General features: G+C 41.2%; 2 protein-coding genes across 2 annotated transcripts; one reads left to right on the forward strand and one right to left on the reverse strand.

Annotated features, from left to right (window-relative positions):
• Window positions 1–1001: 1001 nt before the first annotated feature.
• On the reverse strand, window positions 1002–7579 carry LOC134659867 (prostasin-like). The gene is made up of 6 exons (XM_063515575.1): window positions 7404–7579; window positions 7015–7163; window positions 6475–6596; window positions 5290–5466; window positions 3980–4148; window positions 1002–1291 (listed from the first exon to the last, which is right to left on the reverse strand). The coding sequence occupies exons 1-6, from the start codon at window positions 7577–7579 to the stop codon at window positions 1002–1004; spliced, it is 1083 nt and encodes a 360-aa protein (XP_063371645.1).
• A 5631-nt stretch (window positions 7580–13210) lies between these two features.
• LOC134659868 (uncharacterized) lies at window positions 13211–20164 on the forward strand. Its single transcript, XM_063515576.1, has 5 exons — window positions 13211–13410; window positions 14765–14970; window positions 15484–16286; window positions 18140–18259; window positions 20038–20164. Exons 1-5 carry the CDS (start codon window positions 13215–13217, stop codon window positions 20162–20164), a joined length of 1452 nt encoding a protein of 483 aa, XP_063371646.1. The 5' UTR covers window positions 13211–13214.
• Window positions 20165–24562: the final 4398 nt, after the last annotated feature.

Consider the following 24562-nt stretch of genomic DNA (forward strand, 5'->3'; position numbering starts at 1 on the left):
TTTAAATAATAATAATAAATTGAGCCTATATGCGTCCCACTGCTGGGCACAGGCCTCCTCTCATGCGCGAGAGGCTATAGTCCCCACGCTAGCCCAATGCGGATTGGGGACTTCACATACACCTTTGATTTTCTTCGCAGATGTATGCAGGTTTCCTCACGATGTTTTCCTTCACCGAAAAGCTAGTGGTAAATATCAAATGATATTTCGTACATAAGTTCCGAAAAACTCATTGGTACGAGCCAGGGTTTGAACCCGCGACCTCCGGATTGAAAGTCGGACGTCATATCCACTCGGCCACCACCGTTTCATAACCTGAAGAAAATAAATGGATAAATATCTTCAAGGGTGTTGTTATTTTTACACACGCTAGACCAGGCCGGGCCCGGGCCGAGGCGTCCGACATGTCATTTTCTATGATCACGTGGTGCTTTACATAGAAAACGAAGCGCCGGATGCTCCGGCCCGGCCCCGGCCCGGTCTACGAACCGAGTTGAGTTCGTCCTTAAGTGTGCGCATGCAGTACTACAGAATTAATGCCGAAGAGAACTTTGAATGCGACTGTCATTGTAACAATAATGCAACTATGTATAATTCGCTTTTTTTTAGAATTAGAAATAAGGTAAACTTGATGTGTCTTTTAATTGAAAAACACATTTTAAAAATAAGTTACGGTAAATATGTAACAATTACGAATCTAATACGATCTTTTATAGTCTTCTGCTTTCATAAGTAATAGTTATTGATTTTAAAAAGTGTTTTTCAATTAAAAGACATGTCAAAATTGCTTACCTTCTTTCAAGTTCTGTCTAATGCTAAAAAAAGGAACTAATAGTAAAGGTACCTACTATTAAAGTGTCTTTCTAATTTGGAGCAAGAATTAATAGGTTGTGTTACCTAACCTATATGACTCAAAGATATGACTGCAATTCTTGTTTTCCACCAACGTTTAAAAAATAAAACTCATTTTTTTGTGAAAAACCTCCAATTTATTACTTTTATTAGCAATAACAATTACAAACGTACTGTCTCACATCCACATCCCTTGTCAACAACGCGCCCACCTGCGGGTAATACTTCCCACACTCTTCCACAACACCCTGTATATTTTCCTCTAAGAACACCCTGTGCGTACGAACATTCGTGTATAGAGTCCGTTGGCCCGCGTCGCACGGGTGCGAGCGAGACGCCACGCCGCGTAGGAACGGGACGGCGATGCCTTTTGCTAGGTCTTGGTTATTGCCTAGGTAGAAGGCTAGACCGGCGCCTGCGTCGCGGGTGCAGATTTCACCTGTAATTTTTTATGGGTATTACCAAAAGTTCTTTACCTATAGATAACAGGGAAAGGAACCCATGGAACGCGAGTCCAACTCGCACTTGGCCGTTTTTAGGGTTCCGTAGCCAAATGGCAAAAAACGGAACCCTTATGGATTCGTCATATCTGTCTGTCCGTCTGTCCGTCTGTCCGTCTGTCTGTCCGTCCGTATATCACACACACTTTTTTCCTAAACTATAAGACCTATATACTGTTGAAACTTGGTAAGTAGATGTATTCTGTGAACCGCATTAAGATTTTCACACAAAAATAGAAAAAAAACAATAAATTTTGGGGGTTCCCCATACTTAGAACTGAAACTCAATAAAAAAAATTTCTTCAAACCCATACGCGTGGGGTATCATGGATAGGTCTTCAAAAATGATATTAAGGTTTCTAATATCATTTTTTTTTTAAAGTGGTAAAATGTGTGTTTCCCCCCCCCCCCTGTAACTTCTAAAATAAGAGAATGATAAAACTATACTTGGTCAACCAGATCTTGACAGTAGAAAAAGGCGGCAAATTTGAAAAATGTAGGCGCGAAGGGATATCGTCCAATAGAAAATTTGAATTTCGCGCCCTTTTTTACTGTCAAGATTTGGTTGACCAGCTATAAAAAAATATATGATGTATAGCTAGTCAACCAAACCTTGTCAGTAAAAAAAGGCGCGAAATTCAAATTTTCTATGGGACGATATCCCTTCGCACCTACATTTTTCAAAGGGTATAGCCGGGTAAGCATGGCCAAACTGCCCTTAGCGAAAAAAACAATTTCCTTTTACTGGATTATTAACCTATGTATATGTAGTGCTTTCACCAAATATTAAGCCTCAAATGCTTCAGATTTAAAAAAAAATGCAAAAAAAGAAAAATCATTTTTATTTTATTACAGCCAAAGTACTAATCCGATTTCTTTGTAATTTGGGTATGTTGTATATACAATTAAGGTCGCTTTCTGAAAAAAATAATATTGAATTATCTGAAATATCAAAAAATTGAGATGAAAATTTTCAGAAAAATAAAAAAAATACGTGCGAGATAGCGACAGTTACCAAATTTACATATTTTATGTAGAATTTAATAATGTTTAACATATATTTTTTTCAAAAATTAAAATCGGGATTAACAGTGTGTAAAACTCGAATTTGTAACATCCCATAATACTCTCTCTTCATACAAGCAAAGCTAAGTAGTCATAAACGAATGAAGTATATTGTGAACGCAGTCTTTACGAATTTGAATTTAGAATGTGACGTATTTTATTCATCAAAGGAACAGACATTTTTCAATCGTTAACGCTCTGTATAAAATTCGTGCCTATTTTCCTGTTCCCGCGCTTTTTTTAGGGTTCCGTAGCCAAATGGCAAAAAACGGAACCCTTATAGATTCGTCATGTCTGTCTGTCTGTCCGTCTGTCTGTCCGTCCGTATGTCACAGCCACTTTTCTCCGAAACTATAAGAACTATACTGTTGAAACTTGGTAAGTAGATGTATTCTGTGAACCGCATTAAGATTTTCACACAAAAATAGAAAAAAAAAACAATAAATTTTTGGGGTTCCCCATACTTCGAACTGAAACTCAAAAAAATTTTTTTCATCAAACCCATACGTATGGATAGGTCTTCAAAAATGATATTGAGGTTTCTAATATCATTTTTTTCTAAACTGAATAGTTTGCGCGAGAGACACTGCTAAAGTGGTAAAATGTGTGTGGCCCCCTGTAACTTCTAAAATAAGAGAATGATAAAACTAAAAAAAATATATGATGTACATTACCATGTAAACTTCCACCGAAAATTGGTTTGAACGAGATCTAGTAAGTAGTTTTTTTTTATACGTCATAAATCGCCTAAATACGGAACCCTTCATGGGCGAGTCCGACTCGCACTTGGCCGCTTTTTAAATCTCTGAATGCCGATGCCATTCGCCCTAGCCGCATACAGCCACGGAGTTTAAGGTCCGCGCTCAGCGAAATAAGTCGCGTTCTAAATTCAAATTGCGTTGGGAATATAACTTTCTAGTATAACGTACAAGTTATTTTGTATGAAGAGAAGGTATTATGGGATGTTACAAATTCGAGTTTTTAACACTGTTAATCCCGATTTTAATTTTTGAAAAAAATATATGTTAAACATTATTAAATTCTACATGAAATATGTAAATTTGATAACTGTCGCTATCTCGCATGTATTTTTTTTATTTTTTTGAAAATTTTCATCTAAATTTTTTACTATTATTTTAAGAGATAATTCAATATTAATTTTTTCAGAAAGCGACCTTAATTGTATATACAACATACCCAAATTACAAAGAAATCGGATTAGTACTTTGGCTGTAATAAAATAAAAATGATTTTTCTTTTTTTGCATTTTTTTTTTAAATCTGAAGCATTTGAGGCTTAATATTTGGTGAAAGCACTACATATACATAGGTTAATAATCCAGTAAAAGGAAATTGTTTTTTTCGCTAAGGGCAGTTTGGCCATGCTTACCCGGCTATACCCTTTGCCGCCTTTTTCTACTGTCAAGATCTGGTTGACCAAGTATACATTACCATACAAACTTCCACCGAAAATTGGTTTGAACGAGATCTAGTAAAGTGTTTTTTTTAATACGTCATAATTCATAAATCCCCTAAATACTCGCACTTGGCCGGTTTTCTTACCTAACACTGGACTCGTCCCAGGTTTGAACCCCGCGCATATTTTATCTTCCGTAAAATACTGCAGAGTATTCTTGGCCAGGGACCTCTTGCAATCTTCCGGAGAGGCGTACGGGACGTTGAGGGTCTGGAGCTCTGTCAGCCCTTTCTGCAGCAGACCGACACCTAAGGTCTGGGAAGAGACAACAGAATAAGTTAGAGACGTTCTTACAAATCGCTACAAAGTGAATCGGCGAATCAGGCCGCGTAGCCAAGATGCCAATCACTTACGCTCCGTAGCGATTGAAACTCAACTATCACTGACGCACTAATATGGAAGAAGCGATTCGATGGCGAAGCGATAGCGATTGTCACCTTGGCTAGGCCGCCAGCATTTTTGGGGAGCGATCATGATGATGGATCAGTAGGCCTAGCACATGATTGGCGCGACAGTATCTCACGGGGAGATAGACTACCCGTCTTTTTCGATCTATGTTAATAAAAGTGGGACGGGTAGTTTATCTCGCGAGATACTGTCGCGCCAATCATGTGCTAGCCCGGCAGAACACAGTTGTTTCAGAAAAGATTTTCATTTGGCTCAAAACAAACCGAAACACTTCCCCCGCGACTCCCTCGCACTTCGCGTTCGAAAATTATTTGAAATTGAAATAGGACATCTGCCGCTGTGTACAGTGCCACGACACCATTCTCTATATTATCTTATCTTTGAGTTATCTTATACTATAGCTGGTCTTGTCAGTAAAAAAAGGCGCGAAATTCAAATTTTCTATGGGACGATATCCCTTCGCGCCTACATTTTTCAAATTTGCCGCCTTTTTCTACTGTCAAGATCTGATTGACCAAGTATAAAATACTCTTTGCATCACACTAGCGTCTCCCGAGCGTCGGCGTCTAGTCAACTGTCAACTCTATATGACTGCTGATGGGGTCGACAACATGCCAATCGCTAACGCTACGTAGCGAACGAAACGCTACTGTCATACTAATATGGAAGAGTGAGAGAAACAAAGCCACCTTGGCTAGGCCGAAGCAACGTTGGCTCAACTGCGCAGCGACGCCATTTCCCATAGCACTGACTAAACGCCGCTCAAAAGACGCTAGTGCGGAGTGGCCCTTAGTGTAAGACCTGAGCGGACGCTCGAGTTGGGCGTGCAGCGGGGCGGGGCGTGCGGCGTGCATGTTAAACTAATGCAAACGTATAGGAGCGGCCTTAGTGCACGCTGCTCACATCACGCGTGAGCCCACAGCCACGCCGCACGCCCCGCCGAACGCTCCGCTTCGAGCGTCCACTCAGGCCTTACACTTAGGCTTACCGTGGCTATATTTCCAGGTCTCAGTTGCTCCTCCTCCAGGCCATCATCGAAGCTGATGCACACAGGCCTCATGCCAGAGGAGTCGTAGAATGGCCACGTTAAGTGTACCACGGCGATATCGTATTGGAAATTATTAGCAGCTCCGTTGAAGGTTGGAGGGACTTTTATAGACCCTACCTGCGAATAAAACAATATATAGTTGGTCAAACCAATATGTCAGTAAATAGGAACAAAAAAACTATACTCATCCTTTTGGGTGCTAGTACTAGTGTAAGACAAAGATAGTACTCTCTGTAGTCTGTGTTTGAAATGAGACAGTCCTTTGACAAACTATAAATATTATTCAGAGCAAATTCATCGAATGAGGGCAGAGAGGGCCTGTACTCACGGCCTCCCTTTCAAATTCTATTCAATAATAGGCTACATTCCTAATAGTCAAATCAGCTTCTTTTTTAGAACTGTCAAAACGATTTGCTAATGGAATTTATATGAAAACGGGTGAAGTGACGTCACGGTCAACTCACCTACTTTTTATATTTCAATCCGATTTATTAAATACAAATTGTGTTTAAAAATAGCTGCTGTCTATGTTTTTCTAATAATTATCTGGTGCTTTATTTCGTGCACGGTTTGAAATAATTTAAGTACAGGAAACATCCCTATTCCAATGACATTTTGCATATTTTGCCACTCTTGAGTTAAGGATGACTCACTAGCGCAGCGTGGTCTAGCGACCGGGCCGTGCCCGGGCCGAGACGTTCGACATGTCATTTCCTATGACCACGTTGATCACGTTGGTGCTTTCCATAGAAAACGAAGCGTCGGAAGCTCCGACCCGGCCCCAGAGTCTAGCGTGAGTCATCCTTTACGCCACTGAACCATGAACATACTAATAAGCCCCCTTCACACTCGCGTTCGCGGCTTCGCGCCGTGATTCACGCACATAGTCTGGAGGCAGGGCCGGATCTAGGGTAGAGCGAGTGGAGCGGCCGCTTTAGGCGCCGGATGGCAAGGGGGGCGCCAAAATGGCAAATGAAAAAAAAAGTTTTAAAAGACGCGAGTGGGGGGGGGGGGTGGAAAATACGCTTGATAACTTCAACGAAGGGCGCCAAAACCCGATTTCGCTCTACCCTGATCAGCTCGGGCTGGCACTGTCTGGAGGGGGCTCCACATAGGTAGACATACGTCATTCTGCTGCCGGTAGCTTCCGTAGTCATCCAGTTCATAGGTCAGCACTTCACCAGCGCCCACAGCAAATTGTGAAGCAGGCAGCAACCCCTGACCTTCCTTCCAGAAACAATGAGCCGCTGAAACAACATATTAACCCTTGAAGTAGGTAATACGGTATTTCACTTTTAAATCTTCGGTCTTCGGGTCGGGCAATTATAGGCACATAGTGACTGATAAAGAGAACACACATCATTGGCGACATATCTCATAGGTACTTAATAGTTAGGGACAACGTAGTTCTGGACAATCTGGACCTATCCAATATCAAAAATAACCTAAGTAATTGCTGGAACACGCAGCGTGGGAAAGCTCCAGACTAGACGGATCGACGATCTGGGGTTAAAGTCGCGAGAAACCATTGGTTGAGGGCAGCGAACGACCATTCGTTGTGGATAAAGTTTGTTCAGCAGTGGACGTCTTTTGGCTGATATGATAATGATGAATAACTTATGTTCATATCATAACTGCATTAAACTACTGGAACTACTGCCTCACCTGAAATCACAGTGGTCCTGCTGACCATGGACGCTCCGCAGACCCTCAGGAAAGGCTCCGCCTGTTTACTGAACACGCTCACTTGCCACGGGAGACGTTCGTTATCTTTGACCTTAATGGCTGTTTCTGGGTTCCAGTTGGGATCAACACTGAAAAGATACATGCGTGAGCTACCAATGGGAGCGGCTAAGGTGCTCACAACTGAATCTGTACACATGAGAGTCGGGTTTGGGCAAAATGGGTCATAGCTTCAGACTTTCACTTAAATTCCAAGTGTCACATGTGCGTTGACACACGACATGAACGAGTTACCTATATACTTTCTTAGATATATTCACTGTGGGATTTAGCATAATGCATTAATATATATATATATCTAGTATACTTACGTGACTATATTTGTTTGATTATCAATAGGATCTGTCGAACGATCTCCGATTCCATCTTTCGGCGCCTCCGTGCTCTCGAGAGGTAAAGCCTGCTTAATACCATCTTTAGAAAAATCATAGTCATCAGTAAACGTGAAAGTAGATAAAGGTTCCCCTCCAGCTATAGGATAATCCATTATAACAGGGACATATTCAGTCGTTGTTTGAAGTTTGGTAGTTGTTCCCTTTCCATGGGGTAGACTGATATTTAATCTTTGTCCAAAGATTAATTTTTTGTTTGTATCTCCGTCATATGTCGACTGATCTTGACTTTGTATTTGACCGGATGTTCGGTATTTTTGACCTTGGAAACTGTCGTCTGGTGAGTCAGAAAGGTCAGTGATACCTGGATCTATTTTTGTACTTGGGTCGTTTCGAACATTTGCAAGTGTCCGAGGTGGCAAATATTGTCTCTGTTGCAGACTTCCGGGTACCAAAAGGTAAATAACTGAAATGAAATGGATTGTTTTTGGTTGTAAGTTGTAACATAGAGAAATATAATAAGACAAGAGTGCTCACTCCATACATCAGTTCAGACTATTAATTTCAGTGTCGACATCTAGCATCGAGTAGCGGAACTATCAGTACTGCTCCTTGACAATAGATGTAGCACCGACCGGAAAGACTTATCTCAAAATCTCAACAGCATAAGACTTTCCGGTCGGTGCTACATCTATTGTCAAGTAGCAGTACTGATAGTTCCGCAACTCGATGCTAGATGCTAATAGTCTTTTTGGTACTAAAACTGATGTATGGAGTGAGCACTCTATGTATTTTTTTCTCTATGGTTGTAACAATGCTAATACCTAGGCTGTATTGGGCTATCTCCGATTCTAACTTTCGACGCGTCTGTTCCGCCCAGGGCTAAAGTTGACTGTATTTTACAGATGCCGCCAGCATAGGTTTTATCTGTCAGTCCTATAAATAGTGTCGAATTGTTGTTTTTTTTACAGGAAACCATCCCTGTAAGCCAAATCTCGTAGAACAAAACTGGAGACAGGTAAAACCTATGCTGGCGCCATCTCTCAATACTTAAGTGACTTACCTACATATAATAAAATTCTCTTTGCTATAATCAACAGGGACAACAGATTTCAATAAGTAATGTATCTGTCGGCGGCCGATCGTAAGATCAGGCATATCGTGAAATTCCTAGGCATATCGTGAATCGTGAAAATCTTTGACCCGTTCCCTGAGTCGACGGAGCCCCGCGTAGCTATTTCTGGGCAGAGGGCCTACCGCGAACCACGTTCGACGTGTTGCCTCCCTGTCACACTTACGTACGAATTTACAAGTGCGACAAAGAGGCAGCACGTCGAACGTGGTTCGCGGTAGGCCCTCAGTTTGCCCTTCGGGCATCTAAAGCAACCTAACGAACCTATCCTACCTATTATATTGGTTTAATGCACGGAAGAAAGAAAGAGCGCGCCGCGCTGTTTAATGTCACTATCGTCAAAACATTACACAGGAACATTACGATCGTCCGCCGACATATCAACTATCATTCATTATAGTAGGTATCATTTCAGCAAATGGCAAGTGACTAAAGAAGTGATTTAATATTTCTTATTATTTGAAAAGGAACTTGTTTTATAATAAAACTCACCCAACACAACCGTAGCGTACATATTGGTCACAATTTTCCTTGTATTTGTTTACATCGAGTAGTCCGACACCTTTAAAGTTTCTTGAAACACTACGAATACCTACAAAGTTTAGGATCTTTAGACGTGAATTTTGCTATTCGATTTGGAACACTCTTCATAAGCATATAAAGTTTATTTTTGTGCGTGTTGTTTGATATAGTTGGATGTTTTAATTTTGCAGTGCTTTTTTGCTTTATTTATATTAAAGGTAGACAGAACACGGTACCTATACATATATAGCCATTTTATAGTTTTATGGTAAAGGACTTTGTTGACCTTGGCAGCTGGATCTAGGGTTGCCAACTATTTTTTGGTGGAATATAGTATTTTCCAGAATAAGGCATCAAAAATATAGTAATTTCAAAAAAATATAGTACTTTTAGACAAAATACTAAACAAGTGTAAAATACGTTTAATCGGAAATATAGTATTTTAGCGTACTATATATTTTTCCAAAATTATATAGTACAGAGAGCCAAAATATAGTACAATACTATATAATATAGTACGGTTGGCAACCCTAGCTGGATCCAAAGAGAATTAAATCCATTGACATATATATCTAGGGACTGGCTTTACGGGCAATAATAATGAGGCATGACAGGGGCCAGTACAGCGGTGTGAAATCGCTAGAACGCGATTGGTTGATGAGTTCGCATCACGCGCGCGATTGGTTGACGAGTTCGCATTACGCGCGCTATTGGTCGCTACTAGTCGCGTTAGACTGCACGATTGGCTGGAATTCGTGGGTAGCACCGCTGAACTAGTACGATGTTTAGTGCCCCATTAGCCCGTCCTTAGATATTATACGTCAATGATTAAATCACTACGATGTAATAATGTCCTTGATCTCAGAAGTGTCACTCGCAGTGTTGTGAATAATTTTAGGCTTAAAGACTCGAGCCCTCGACACTCGTAAGTCTTGAAGACTCGACTATATTTGAGATAGTTATTTGTACAACAAGAGATCAAAGTTTGATATTTCTTCGAGTGCTTATTTTGAGTCCCGTGCAAGCTAAAGATTCTATACTAATTTAGAATCTTGAGCGTAGTAAAGGTACTCAAAAGCGCACGAGATGTAAATAACTTTGATCTCGTATAGTTCACAAAACTTTTCACCTCAGCAGTGAGAACATATTAGAGAATCCGAAAAATGTATTCCTTCTTCATCACTTACCTCTATTCACTCAAGTTTTCTTAAGATATACCAACAATTAAGTTTTCACCTCAGCAGCTCGAACAAGGGTACTTTGCTACTTAAAAACAGTGAACAAAATCGCATTTTGCTCACTGAGTGAGACAAAATCAGCAAAATGCGATTTTGCTCACTCAGTGCTTTGCTCACATTTTTCGGGTTCTCTAATATGTTCTCACTGCTGAGGTGAAAAATGTTGTGTACTACACGAGATCAAAGTTATTTACATCTCGTGCGCTTTTGAGTCCCTTACTACGCTCAAGATTCTAAATTAGATTCACGAGCGTAGCGAGCGTATTATAGAATCTTTCGCTTGCACGGGACTCAAAATAAGCACTCGAAGAAATATCAAACTTTGATCTCTTGTTGTACAAATAACTATTTCACCTCAGCAGCTCGAACAAGGGTACTTTGCTACTTAAAAACAGTGAGCATTTTGCTCATTTTGTCTCACTCAGTGAGCAAAATGCGATTTTGCTCACTGAGTCAAATTTTCTATGGAAGGACAGCGCTTCGCACGTATTTTTTTTAAATTTGCCTCCTCTTTCTACTGACGGAAATTGTTTACCAATCCTTGCCAACCTTTAATAATGGATTATTTATTAGTCTGTCAAAGGACTGTCTCATTACAAACATAGACAGAGAGAATCATACTCGCTTTGTCTTACACTAGTACTAGCACCCAAATGAATAGGATGAGTATATATTTTTTTGTTCTTGTTTAAAGTGTGTCAAAGGTCTGTTTGATTTTAAACATAGACAGAGAGAATCATACTATCTTTGTCTAACACTAGTACTAGCACTAGCACCCAAAAGAAAAGGATGAGTATAGTTTTTTTGTTCCTATTTACTGACAAGATTTGGTTGACCCAGCCACACCCAGTACCATAGATATAATATTTGTAAAGACGGACCCTAAGCGAGCTGTCACTGTTGCCACTTTGTTTTTATGTACGATTAACAATATAGCTGGTCAACCAAATCTTGTCAATAAAAAAAGGCGCGAAATTCAAATTTTCTATGGGACGATATCCCCACGGATTTAGAATAACTTCATGGATATCCCTTCGCGCCTACAGTTTTCAAATTTGCCGCCTTTTTCTACTGTCAAGATCTGGTTGACCAAGTATATGTAACCACCTTGCTGTGGCCATGTCGATAAAGTCATATCGATAAACTATCGACATTTCTTGCAATTTGAATTTTACTTGAAAAGTTTACCGATACCTAAAATGCAACAGCAGGGAACGAAGGGAAAGTTCAGATTTTTAATTACAATACATAAATACGTCCTAAAATATGTGTTCCGCAATAATTGAATAATTTTATTATACTTTAATATATTCATAATCCATTAGCAGTTCAATTTTGTTTATTTTTAACGAAGATATTGAAGTTTTAATTAATCGCTTTCCGTTCCGCTGTGTAGCGTTTATTTTATCGATATATAACATGATTAAAATCGACTTTTCACGTCCCTAAAAATGCACACGTTTTTACGCACACAGCTTTCACCAAAACGACAACAACTGGATTTGAAGTTCGTCTTGTAAACAGTATAGTGGTCCTTTTTTGACAAGGGGCATTTTCACAAGAGGGAGGAGAGAGAACTAATACTAGTTTCTGCGCCGTCAAAGAGAACAGACAACGTTGGAGCCTTGCCCCTGACAAATCGATATTTTTTTTTATATTAAATCGATTCTAACTCAGATACGCGTGGTATGTCCCTCGTTAAATCTTACAGTCAAATATAAACTCCCCCCTGAATGTTCAGTTTTCACTGGTGAATGCTTGGCCATTTGGACGACGATTAAACATATACTCTCTAATAGACTTCCTAAAACAGGCAATTTCCTCTCGGCCTTTTTTAAATTGTGCTCGCAATTATCTAATAGCTCAAATCAAACAAGCTATTTTTTCTTGCCGCTTAGCCAATATGGATATATATTTTGGATGGATCCCGAGTCATTGCGGAATTTTAGGTAACGAGCTGGCAGACCAGGCTGCAAAAGATGCTGTTCTACGCGGAAATGATTCCTTCTTTAAGATTTTCCCTTCAGATCTGGTTTGTATCCCCTCAAAAACAATTTAAAAAAAATGGTCTGCTCGTTGGAAATCTTCCAAAAAATGTTTTTACTCGTACATTCAGCCCCCGATACCCTCTCGCCTTTGGTTTTTTAAAAATCGTTCTCTCTCGAAAAGGCACACCAGTACCATTATTAGACTCCGCTTGGGCTTCTATTCTTCACCAGAACTCCTGCATCTCTTCAAACGCAGAGACTCTCCTATGTGCGATTGTAATGTGGAAGTGGGATCATTGGATCATATTTTCTTTAACTGCCCTCGCAACTCTCCCTTCTTTAATTTATACTCCGTCTTAACAAATTTAAAAATTCCCCTCCCTATAAAATCTTCGACCTTACTAAGTCTCACTGATAATAAAAAAGTATTCCGGTTTCTTGCTAGGTTTCTGAAGAAAAATAACATCGTACTATAGTAACCGTGTAGTATAGTATAACTAATAACTCTATATAATGTGTGTGTCGTCTGCATTTGAACTAATTTAACCTTTGTTTTACTTAGTTATAACAAAACGTGTAGTGCTTTCATTTTCTGTGTGGGCGTTGGTATATGTTTGTGTTGTCGTCTGTTCTCAGGTGCAGATCGCAGTATTTTATACTTGACATTGGCAAATTTGTGCCAACTTGTTTGGCCAGACCGCCATAAAATAAAAGAAGAAGAAGAAGAACTCGGATACGCTTCTGGCTAAATACTTCGTATCTGAACATTTTTATTTTGTTTTAAAGTTTGACGTTTTGCTTAGCTTGACATTTTTTATTTTTGTTCATGTCATGTGTTCACATGTGTTTGCCAGTGTTTGGACTTGGAGAAAGCGTAGTCGAAGCGAATAAACTTATAACATAACTTAAAATGTCGCTAATTGTGGTCGAGGACGATTCGAGCGACGAGATAGCGTCCGTGTCTGACGGCGAACAAGGCAGACATGCCCACGAAAATAAGATTAAGAGTAAAGCGAGCGCCCAAGAGTTGACGATGGATGAGAGGTCTTACGACGACGCAGAGACCGTATCTACTCAATCTACTGGGGATAATAATGATGATGAAGGTAATGTTATCTTAATTATCACACTTTAAGGGCTCATTTAGGCTGGTTTTAGTGTCATACGGACCGTCAGTGCGGAGCGATCCGCGCGGAGGTGATCTAGGCGGATCGTCCGCACAAGTCGTTTTAGTATCGTGCGGACCGTCTCGGAATACAGACGCGAACAATGCATCCAATGTGGAGGGTGTCATTGCACTGTATACAAGGAAAAAAAAATGCATAGAAGGAGACTACATGTTCACCCTTTAATCTGTCAGCTCCCAGCGGCTCATATTTGAGCCAGAACGCTTATGGGTGACGTCATATCGTGGGATTCGACAGGTTCGAGCAGAGAGCCGTCGCGGGAGAATTTGTTACATTATACGGTGATTTGTTTGAGGGCTGACGAAACAAAGTTCTTCATATACTTTCGGATGTCGACCAGAAGTTTTGACGAACTACTGTCAAAGACACGAATTCTAGTCTGTTGCAGTTTACGACGTGTGCCTATACCACTTCGTCGATTACTCGTTTGTATCAACATCGCGAATATCGTGAGTCGCCATGATTGTACTGCGCTGATGCGTGCACTCCGCACGATACTAAAACGCTCACTGCAGGCAGAGGCGCGCGAGCAGCCGTCCGCGCGGATGGCTCCGCGGCACGGACGCATCGTGCGGACGGCTGCGAAGCTCTCCACGCGGATGGCCGCCCGTACGGACGCGTCCGCTTTACTCTAAAACGCTCCCTAAGCTTAATACATATTAGTCCGTGCGGAGCGATCCGCACGGAGGGTCCGCACGACACTAAAACCAACCTTAGAGCGAGTTTCATTACATTGCGTTATTTGGTCGGTCGGCTGAATTGTTGTAACCTCAACAGTCCGCAACGTAACTACATCACAAGTTTATTAGCGACCCGTAAGAGTTTGGTACCACGAAGGCAAAGTGAGGCTTTACGTTCGTAGTGTTCTGTTGAGCAGATGAGCTGCCAGTCTGAAAATCAACACTGAAACTACACTTTGCCAATTACGAACTGCTGACTGTACTTTTCATTCAAGAGGCAACTAATAGTCATCGAGACAATTCTAAAAACCCCAAACACAATAAGGTTTCGTTGTTTTATCACAAATTTCCCATGGCCACCTATTGTCTCCATCATCGGATCAGCTCGATAGTATCATATCATAATATTGCATTGTCACCCGACTTACACACATATGCATATTATCTCTCTTCCATATTAGTGTGACAGAGACAGTTGCGTTTTGTTTGTTACGGAGCAAAACAATTGTTTTTTAATTAAGTGCATATCCATGATGCACTTTGTTGCCGCTGCTCGCTGGCTTTATAAATAATAGGTACAAGTTATTTTCCAGATAAACCCCTGTTAGAACTAATGAAGCACCTAATAAACTACAACGGCAAGCAGAACACCAAGCTGACGAACAACCAGCTGGTTGGAATCCTGAAGAAGGAGTTCCAGCTGGACCCCGCCAACCTGCACTTCATCAGCGTGGACATATATATGAATGTGCTGAAGAAGTTCTTGAAAAGTTGGCCGCAGTGGGATGAATTTGATCAGGTAATCATTACAGATGTAGGTCTTCACTTCAAAAGTGTCACGTTGTGGACAGATCTCCATGGTAATATTGTGGACAGATCTCCATGGTAATGTTGTGGACAGATCTCCATGGGGCGTACAGACAACCATTTTTTTTTTCATGTTGTTTTCTTTTACCGACAAGCAGTGTTGGTAAGAATTCGAGTGTATTAAGTCTAAATGTGAACAACTAGACTGGTTTTACGAGACTCTGTTAAAAAAAAAACAAGTTTTATAAGTCCCAAGTTGAGTCCTTTATTGAGTCTTTTAAATGCAACTCAAAGGAACTTGAGCCTCTGAATAAAGACTGACAATTTTTTTAGGTTTTATAGAAATAACATTAGAGATAATAGGCCTTACTGTATGTAAAGTTAACTGAAAAAAAAACTCGAGTCTCTACAAAAGCCTCCAGGATATGACAAGTTGAAAAGGACTCGAGCAAGCAATGAGTCTGAAAACCTGAGTCCAGTAAAAAAATTGTATTTTAACTTTTAGGTCATGCATGAAACCCGCTGCATGGATGACCAGGAAGAGATTGAAAAAATGCTGGACATAGAATACACATCCCTAAAGGACTACCTCACCACCATTTTGAAAGCGACCGAACCTTTTGCCAGGGAAGCGGCCCAGAAACTAAAACGAAGCCAGGAAATACCAGAGTCCAGCAAAGCGGTCCCTGGCGATGTTATCTTAGAGATTAATTGCTCTAGAAATCAATTGAACAAACTGTTTTTTAGAAAACCGCATCCCGAATACAATAGCACGATATTCAATATAAACCCTTACGTACCATCTAAAATATGTGTCAACCAACAGACTTTTCAGTCTATGCTGAATTCATGCTATATTAACATTACTATAAATATGGCCTGCTTTAACTATAAAAGGGAAATTCTGCCGAATTTCAAGCATAAGCTTATAAATAAAAATCTAAGACAGATACAACGGGAGCCGAAATTAAACAGCCATTTGCAATCAGCGAAAAATACGAAATCTCAAGGGGAAGTGGCGAGAAAAGACTTGAAATTAGTTATAGGGAAAATACAGCGGTCAAATAGATATAGTATAGAGCAGCAACAAGACGTAGATATGATATTTAAGACTATAAATGAAGATTTGAAAGTGTTGCCAGCGACATACAATAATGGCAGGGTGGAGATACCTTGTACGTTCAGGTTTCATATGAGCGAATATCCATATGTGAGACATTTGTATGAAGAAGTTGATGCTGAATCGGAGAAGTATGATTTGCAGTTGGAAGAGAAGATTTCACCAATGCTGTGGTTCCATATATCCAGGTATTATTTTACTCTAAATAAATATTATAGAATATCCTTACACTAATTGACTAAGCCCCACGGTAAGCTCAAGAAGGCTTGTGTTGTGGGTACTCAGACAACGATATATACAGTTACCGTGTATAATATACAAATACTTAAATTGGTACCTACATAGGAAAAACCCATGACTCAGGAACAAATATCTGTGGTTATTACACAATTAAATAACCTTACTGGGATTTGAACCCAGGACCATCGGCTTCATAATCCGTTAGACCGATATTTGTTCTCTGTAATAATGTCCTATAATTATTATTTATTTGTTTATTTAATATGACAATAGGGAATATTACGCGAAACTGCGTAGGGGGCGCCAATGCTACAATAGGCTACATGACTAATTTTTTTTTATGGTATCAATAGATCGGGTTTGTTTTTAGGATCAAATGTCTATATGGGACCCATTGCATTAAAGTAACACAAAAGTCAGAAATTGTAGTCAAAGTCCGACAGTCGCACTTCACTCGCGAAACGCCCTATACAAAACGGCCAGAGGCCGTGACGTCATCGCCCATCTTGTAGTATGGACAAAACAAGAAAATTGCGTTTTTGTCGGTGAAATATTGCGTTTATGTATATAGTTGCTATACAATATTTTTTTTGGTGAAATGTAAGGAATCGAATGGTACCCTTACTTTTATCGTTTTTGGAAGTTAAAAAAAAATTAAATTTTGAAACTTTCAGGTCCTGTAATTTTGTAATTTTTCAATATTTTATTTTAATATCCACATTATTGTGATAAATTGCTCGTTTGCTATCTATTTTACTAGATTTTGTTATAAAATTCAACATGTGTCATCATCCCTATTACTTACAACCGGAGAGTCTACCGCAAATGAGAGAGTCTAAATTTTGTTATCTAACCTCTATCACTCATGCATATTCGGGCGATAAAGAGGCAGATAGCTGAGTTTCGATTTCGCGTTTCCCGGTAGGCCCTTTGTAAACAAACCGCCTTGATGTATCAATGTCATATTTTATTGTCTGTGAAAACTTGTCATAAAACAGTTTAAGGCATAGTATGTATAAGTTACTCTGAAGCGCTGGTAGCCTAGCGGTAAGAGCGTGCGGTGCGACTTTCAATCCGGAGGTCGCGGGTTCGAACCCCGGCTCGTACCAATGAGTTTTTCGGAACTTATGTACGAAATATCATTTGATTTTCACCAGTCGCTTTTCGGTGAAGGAAAACATTGTGAGGAAACCGGACTAATCCCAACAAGACCTAGTTTACCCTCTGGGTTGGAAGGTCAGATCAGATGGCAGTCGCTTTCGTAAAAACTAGTGCCTACGCCAATTATAGAATACTCACACACATACACACACACACACACACCACACACACACATACACACACACATAATATATATATATATAATGTAATTGCTATGCACTCATATTAGAATGGCATTGTTTTCTGGTATCAAAACAGGCCCTATAATTAATTGCTTTAAATATAAAATAAAAACAAAATGGGAAATGTAGTAAATAAGTCATACTAGATTCGATGTTTCTTATATAGTTTCTATTGTCTAGGAGAGGACACTGACTTCTGTAACACAGGTCTTTACCTAGCTCAGAAGTCAGGGACTTCAAAACCCACTTAGTAACTTGTTTTTTGTCAATATTTTTTTTTTAATTACTGGGATTAGTTGCCAAGCGGACCCCAGGCTCCCATGAGCCGTGGCAAAATGCCGGGACAACGCGAGGAAGATGATGATGATGTATAAGTTACTCTATGGTTTACGATGGGTGCTAGTGCTGCACTCTGGCGGCATAACATTGCAGTAATACTCCCTATTATTGCTCTGCAGGTTAAGCGTGGTGAACAAGTCGACGAACACGGACAGCACCTGGCTGCGGCTGGAGTGTTCCATCTGTCAGACCAAGTATCACGGCGTGCAGGGGATAGACGCGCTGAAGGCACATTTTAGGTGGGTACACATATGTTGAAGGCGCATTTTAGGTGGGTACACATATGTTGAAGGCGCATTTTAGGTGGGTACACATATGTTGAAGGCACATTTTAGGTTGGTACACATATGTTGAAGGCACATTTTAGGTGGGTACACATATGTTGAAGGCACATTTTAGGTTGGTACACATATGTTGAAGGCGCATTTTAGGTGGGTACACATATGTTGAAGATGAAGGCACATTCTAGGTAGGTACACATATGTTGAAGGCACGTTTTAGTTGGATCCACACTACTCATGTTGAAGGCACTTTTTAGGTGGGTACACATATGTTGAAGGCACATTTTAGGTGGATACACATTACACATGTTGAAGGCACTTTTTAGGTGGGTACACATATGTTGAAGGCACATTTTAGGTGGGTACACATATGTTGAAGGCGCATTTTAGGTGGGTACACATATGTTGAAGGCACATTTTAGGTTGGTACACATATGTTGAAGGCACATTTTAGGTGGATACACACTACACATGTTGAAGGCACTTTTTAGGTGGGTACACATATGTTGAAGGCACATTTTAGGTGGGTACACGTATGTTGAAGGCACATTTTAGGTGGATCCACACTACACATATGTTGAAGGCACATTTTAGGTGGATACACACTACACATATGTTGAAGGCACTTTTTAGGTGGGTACACATATGTCGAAGGCACTTTATAGGTGGGTACACATATGTTGAAAGTGGATACACACTACACATATGTTGAAGGCACTTTTTAGGTAGGTACACATATGTTGAAGGCACATTTTAGGTGGATACACACTACACATGTTGAAGGCACTTTTTAGGTGGGTACACATATGTTGAAGGCACATTTTAGGTGGGTACACATATGTTGAAGATGAAGGCACATTCTAGGTAGGTACACATATGTTGAAGAAACATTTTAAGTGGATACACACTACACATATGTTGAAGGCACTTTTTAGGTGGGTACACATATGTTGAAGGCACATTTTAGGTGGGTACACATATGTTGAAGGAATATTTTAGGTGGATACACACTACACTTATGTTGAAGGCACTTTTTAGGTGGGTACACATATGTTGAAGGCACTTTTAAGGCAGGTTTTAGGCCTAGTTAAGGTGACGATCGCTTGCGCTTCGCCATCAAATCGCTTTGTGTCTCTCTATCACTCTTCCATATTAGTGTGACAGTGACAGTTGCGTTTCGTTCGCTACGGAGCGTTAGCGATTGGTTGGCATGTTGGCTACGGGGCCAGTTTTCTTACCAAAACCATTATTTTCGTAGTCGATATCTAGCGGGTTCATCAGTACCGCTACTTGACACTAGATGTCACGAGTGTCGCGACTGACGATGCCTATGCTTACATATTTCTCTACGATGTTTGTATGTATGTTCGCGATGATCTCAAAAAGTCCTTACTGAACAGATTTTCATGAGGTTTTCATCTATCAATAGAGTGATTCTTGAGAAAGGTTTAGGTGTATAATTTGATAAGGTTTCGTATAACCCGTGCGAAGCCGGGCGGGTCGCTAGTCTATTATACAGGGTCATTTTTGGACTGTTAGCCATATTGTGCCAGGTGATTAGGTAGGCTATACTGAACAACTTTTTCTATGGGACCAACTCCGAAATCACAAAAATTTTTTTGGCCGTTTCATACATTTTGGTCGCTAACGGTCCAAAAATGATCCTGTATATATCGTCGCCTACTACTCACAACACAGGCCTGTGTGAGATTGTCTTATATATTTTTTTTTTCCAGAGAAGCCCATCAGAACGAGCCTAATTGGAGCTGCAGCCACTGCGACAAGGAGTTCGCGGCCACGCAGCTGGCAACCGCCAGGTGGCACCACCAGTGCGAAAACATTGAGGAACACAAACTGTTCTAATAACTCGGGACTTCCTATCTGTCCCGGACGAATAGGAAACAGAGGTTAGTCACATGGCAACCGCCAGGTGGCACCACCAGTGCGAAAACATTGAGGAACACAAACTGTTCTAATAACTCGGGACTTCCTATCTGTCCCGGACGAATAGGAAACAGAGGTTAGTCACATGGCAACCGCCAGGTGGCACCACCAGTGCGAAAACATTGAGGAACACAAACTGTTCTAATAACTCGGGACTTCCTATCTGTCCCGGACGAATAGGAAACAGAGGTTAGTCACATGGCAACCGCCAGGTGGCACCACCAGTGCGAAAACATTGAGGAACACAAACTGTTCTAATAACTCGGGACTTCCTATCTGTCCCGGACGAATAGGAAACAGAGGTTAGTCACATGGCAACCGCCAGGTGGCACCACCAGTGCGAAAACATTGAGGAACACAAACTGTTCTAATAACTCGGGACTTCCTATCTGTCCCGGACGAATAGGAAACAGAGGTTAGTCACATGGCAACCGCCAGGTGGCACCACCAGTGCGAAAACATTGAGGAACACAAACTGTTCTAATAACTCGGGACTTCCTATCTGTCCCGGACGAATAGGAAACAGAGGTTAGTCACATGGCAACCGCCAGGTGGCACCACCAGTGCGAAAACATTGAGGAACACAAACTGTTCTAATAACTCGGGACTTCCTATCTGTCCCAGGGACGAATAAGAAACAGAGGTTAGTCACATGGCAACCGCCAGGTGGCACCACCAGTGCGAAAACATTGAGGAACACAAACTGTTCTAATAACTCGGGACTTCCTATCTGTCCCAGGGACGAATAAGAAACAGAGGTTAGTCACATGGCAACCGCCAGGTGGCACCACCAGTGCGAAAACATTGAGGAACACAAACTGTTCTAATAACTCGGGACTTCCTATCTGTCCCGGACGAATAGGAAACAGAGGTTAGTCACATGGCAACCGCCAGGTGGCACCACCAGTGCGAAAACATTGAGGAACACAAACTGTTCTAATAACTCGGGACTTCCCATTTGTCCCGGGGACGAATAGGAGACAGAGGTTAGTCACATGGCAACCGCCAGGTGGCACCACCAGTGCGAAAACATTGAGGAACACAAACTGTTCTAATAACTCGGGACTTCCTATCTGTCCCGGACGAATAGGAAACAGAGGTTAGTCACATGGCAACCGCCAGGTGGCACCACCAGTGCGAAAACATTGAGGAACACAAACTCGTCTAATAACTCGGGACTTCCTATCTGTCCCAGGGACGAATAGGAAACAGAGGTTAGTCACATGGCAACCGCCAGGTGGCAACACCAGTGCGAAAACATTGAGGAACACAAACTGTTCTAATAACTCGGGACTTCCTATCTGTCCCAGGGACGAATAGGAAACAGGTTAGTCACATGGCAACCGCCAGGTGGCACCACCAGTGCGAAAACATTGAGGAACACAAACTGTTCTAATAACTCGGGACTTCCTATCTGTCCCGGACGAATAGGAAACAGAGGTTAGTCACATGGCAACCGCCAGGTGGCACCACCAGTGCGAAAACATTGAGGAACACAAACTGTTCTAATAACTCGGGACTTCCTATCTGTCCCGGACGAATAGGAAACAGAGGTTAGTCACATGGCAACCGCCAGGTGGCACCACCAGTGCGAAAACATTGAGGAACACAAACTGTTCTAATAACTCGGGACTTCCTATCTGTCCCGGACGAATAGGAAACAGAGGTTAGTCACATGGCAACCGCCAGGTGGCACCACCAGTGCGAAAACATTGAGGAACACAAACTGTTCGAATAACTTGGGACTTCCTATCTGTCCCGGACGAATAGGAAACAGAGGTTAGTCACATGGCAACCGCCAGGTGGCACCACCAGTGCGAAAACATTGAGGAACACAAACTGTTCGAATAACTTGGGACTTCCTATCTGTCCCGGACGAATAGGAAACAGAAGTTAGTCACATGGCAACCGCCAGGTGGCACCACCAGTGCGAAAACATTGAGGAACACAAACTGTTCTAATAACTCGGGACTTCCCATTTGTCCCGGGGACGAATAGGAAACTGAGAGGTTAGGGGTCATCCATTCATTACGTCACAAAAATTTCTAGGTTTTTTGACCGCTCACACTTGGTCGAATTTGGTACACGACAAAGTAAGGTAAACTGTTTTTTGGGCGTTTTCTAAAATAAATATCGAAAACCTGATTCTTTCAAATCTGGACATTCTTGGGCTCATTCTACTCACAATCGACAGCACTCTCCACCCTTCCATTAAAAAAAGATGTCCCAAGATGTCCATTCCATTAAGTCACGTTTTATTATGAGAAAATTTTTCACTTGTATGGACGTGTCCTTGGAGGATACAACTAAACGGAGTAGCCATTGACAGGCTTTCCCCTCTGTCGAAAATAGACGGCCAACGGTCATACACAATGTATGGACTGACGTTTATCTGACATGGCTATTTTTACGTTACGCATACATTTGACGTTCCCCTCCCCCGCAAAAATCGGCAGACTGTTTTGTACAGAAAATTACAGACATGGCGTCTCCGTTTGATTATATCCTCCAAGGACGTGTCGTAGGGGAATGTACAATTTTCATACAAATTTTTGGGACATGTTTTTTTTATCATCAGGGCTGAATATGCTAGTGATTCTGAGTTGAAAGAACCCAAAAACACCAGGATCCGTGAGAATCGGGTTTTCAATATTTATTTTAGAAAACGCCCTTTTGACAAGTTTTCACTGACGATAAAACATGACATTGATACATCAAGGCGGTTTACAAAGGGCCTACCGGGAAACGCGAAAATCTAAACCCGGCTATCTGACTCTTTATCGCTCGAATATGCAAGAGTGACAGAGAGAGTAGATAACAAAATTTCGACTCTCGTTAGCGGTAGACCCTCAGATTGTGATGGATTGTGGTAGTGGCGCCCCCTACGCAGATATTCGCGTAATATTCCCTATTACGGCGGTTAGTTAGGTTTTGTGATACTTTTGTGATAAAAACGAGGATATCAATTGCATCTAACCTTTTATAAGAAGTACAATTGTGACATTAACGGCTCGGTTACGACATTGCGCGACTGGCGACGGCGGCGACCATAGGTTGGAGCGAGACACAGCGATCGGATCTTTCGTAACCACCTATGGTTGCCGCCGCCGCCGGTCGCGCAATGTCGTGGCCTGGCCGTGAGAGAATTATAAATGTAATTGTAAAACGGACTTGATGAATTTTCGAAATATACATTTTTGTACCTATATTTTTGTATTATTTCCAAAAGGGTGGCCGTTTCGGGTGTGATTTTCTGGTAAAGTTTAGATTTCTTATATGCCACAAACTATTACCTATGACTTAATCACAAAATAGTACAAATTTGATCAGGAAAATAATTGACGTCAATCTCCAATTTAATCACCAATTAAAAATTTATGGTGATATTTGAGCCCTCTAAGTTAAGGAAATGTTCCAAAACGAAAATATTAGCGTCACAAATAGTCTGCACCCCATTTTATCGGTAATATCGGTCATAATCGGCGGTCGAATTCGGCGAGCCAAATTGGCGTGTGCGTCCGCACGTCCTCATTTGATCGGACAATTTCATCAGATTGGCGAAAAATTGCCTCGTCTGGACACCGCTTAGTAGAGTCCAGACGAGCTGGGCAAATCGACGAAATCGACCGATTTGATCAGGAAAATAATTGGCGCCAATCTCATCTAGCATCCACACGTACACAATTTAATCACCAATTTGCATTCCATAGATACTAACTTCGAAAATTAGCATTTTTATGTCCGCACCTGCTAATTTGATCGGGGAATCAAATTGGCGTTTGCGTCCGCTCGGCCTGATTCGATCGGACAGTCTCATTTCATCAGATTGGCGAAAAATTCTCTCATCTAGTAGCACGGTCGCATTTTTATCGTTTATCACCATGCCTGTCACGTTCTAACAAATATGTAAGTGCGAAAGTGACAGGCATAGTGATAATCCATAAAAATGAAACCGTGCTGAGCCCGCGGACTCCACTTTAATAGTTTTGTTTTGTGAGGTTTTGTGGTAAAGGATGAAAGTTGAAAAGCCACAACACACTAACGCACCGCACCGTGACTTTGGTGCAGTCAAAATATCTCTTTCTCGCTCTAACTTATAGCTGCGTCCTTAACGCGCGTACGGCGACTACCTTACACACTATCGATATGTGCGCCGCACCGCACCAAGGTTGCGGTGCGGTGCGGTAGTCTGTTAGGGCTTGTGTTTGAGTTTGCCAAGTTGAAAAAAAAAAGATCTGTCAAATATATCACACTACTGTCACTGTCACTGTCAGTCTTCTGTTCCTTGGTTAGTCCGTCCGTCGGAGTAAAATGTGA

This window comes from Cydia amplana, chromosome 25 (assembly GCF_948474715.1).
Source record: "Cydia amplana chromosome 25, ilCydAmpl1.1, whole genome shotgun sequence".
Classification (NCBI taxonomy): Eukaryota; Metazoa; Arthropoda; class Insecta; order Lepidoptera; family Tortricidae; genus Cydia; species Cydia amplana.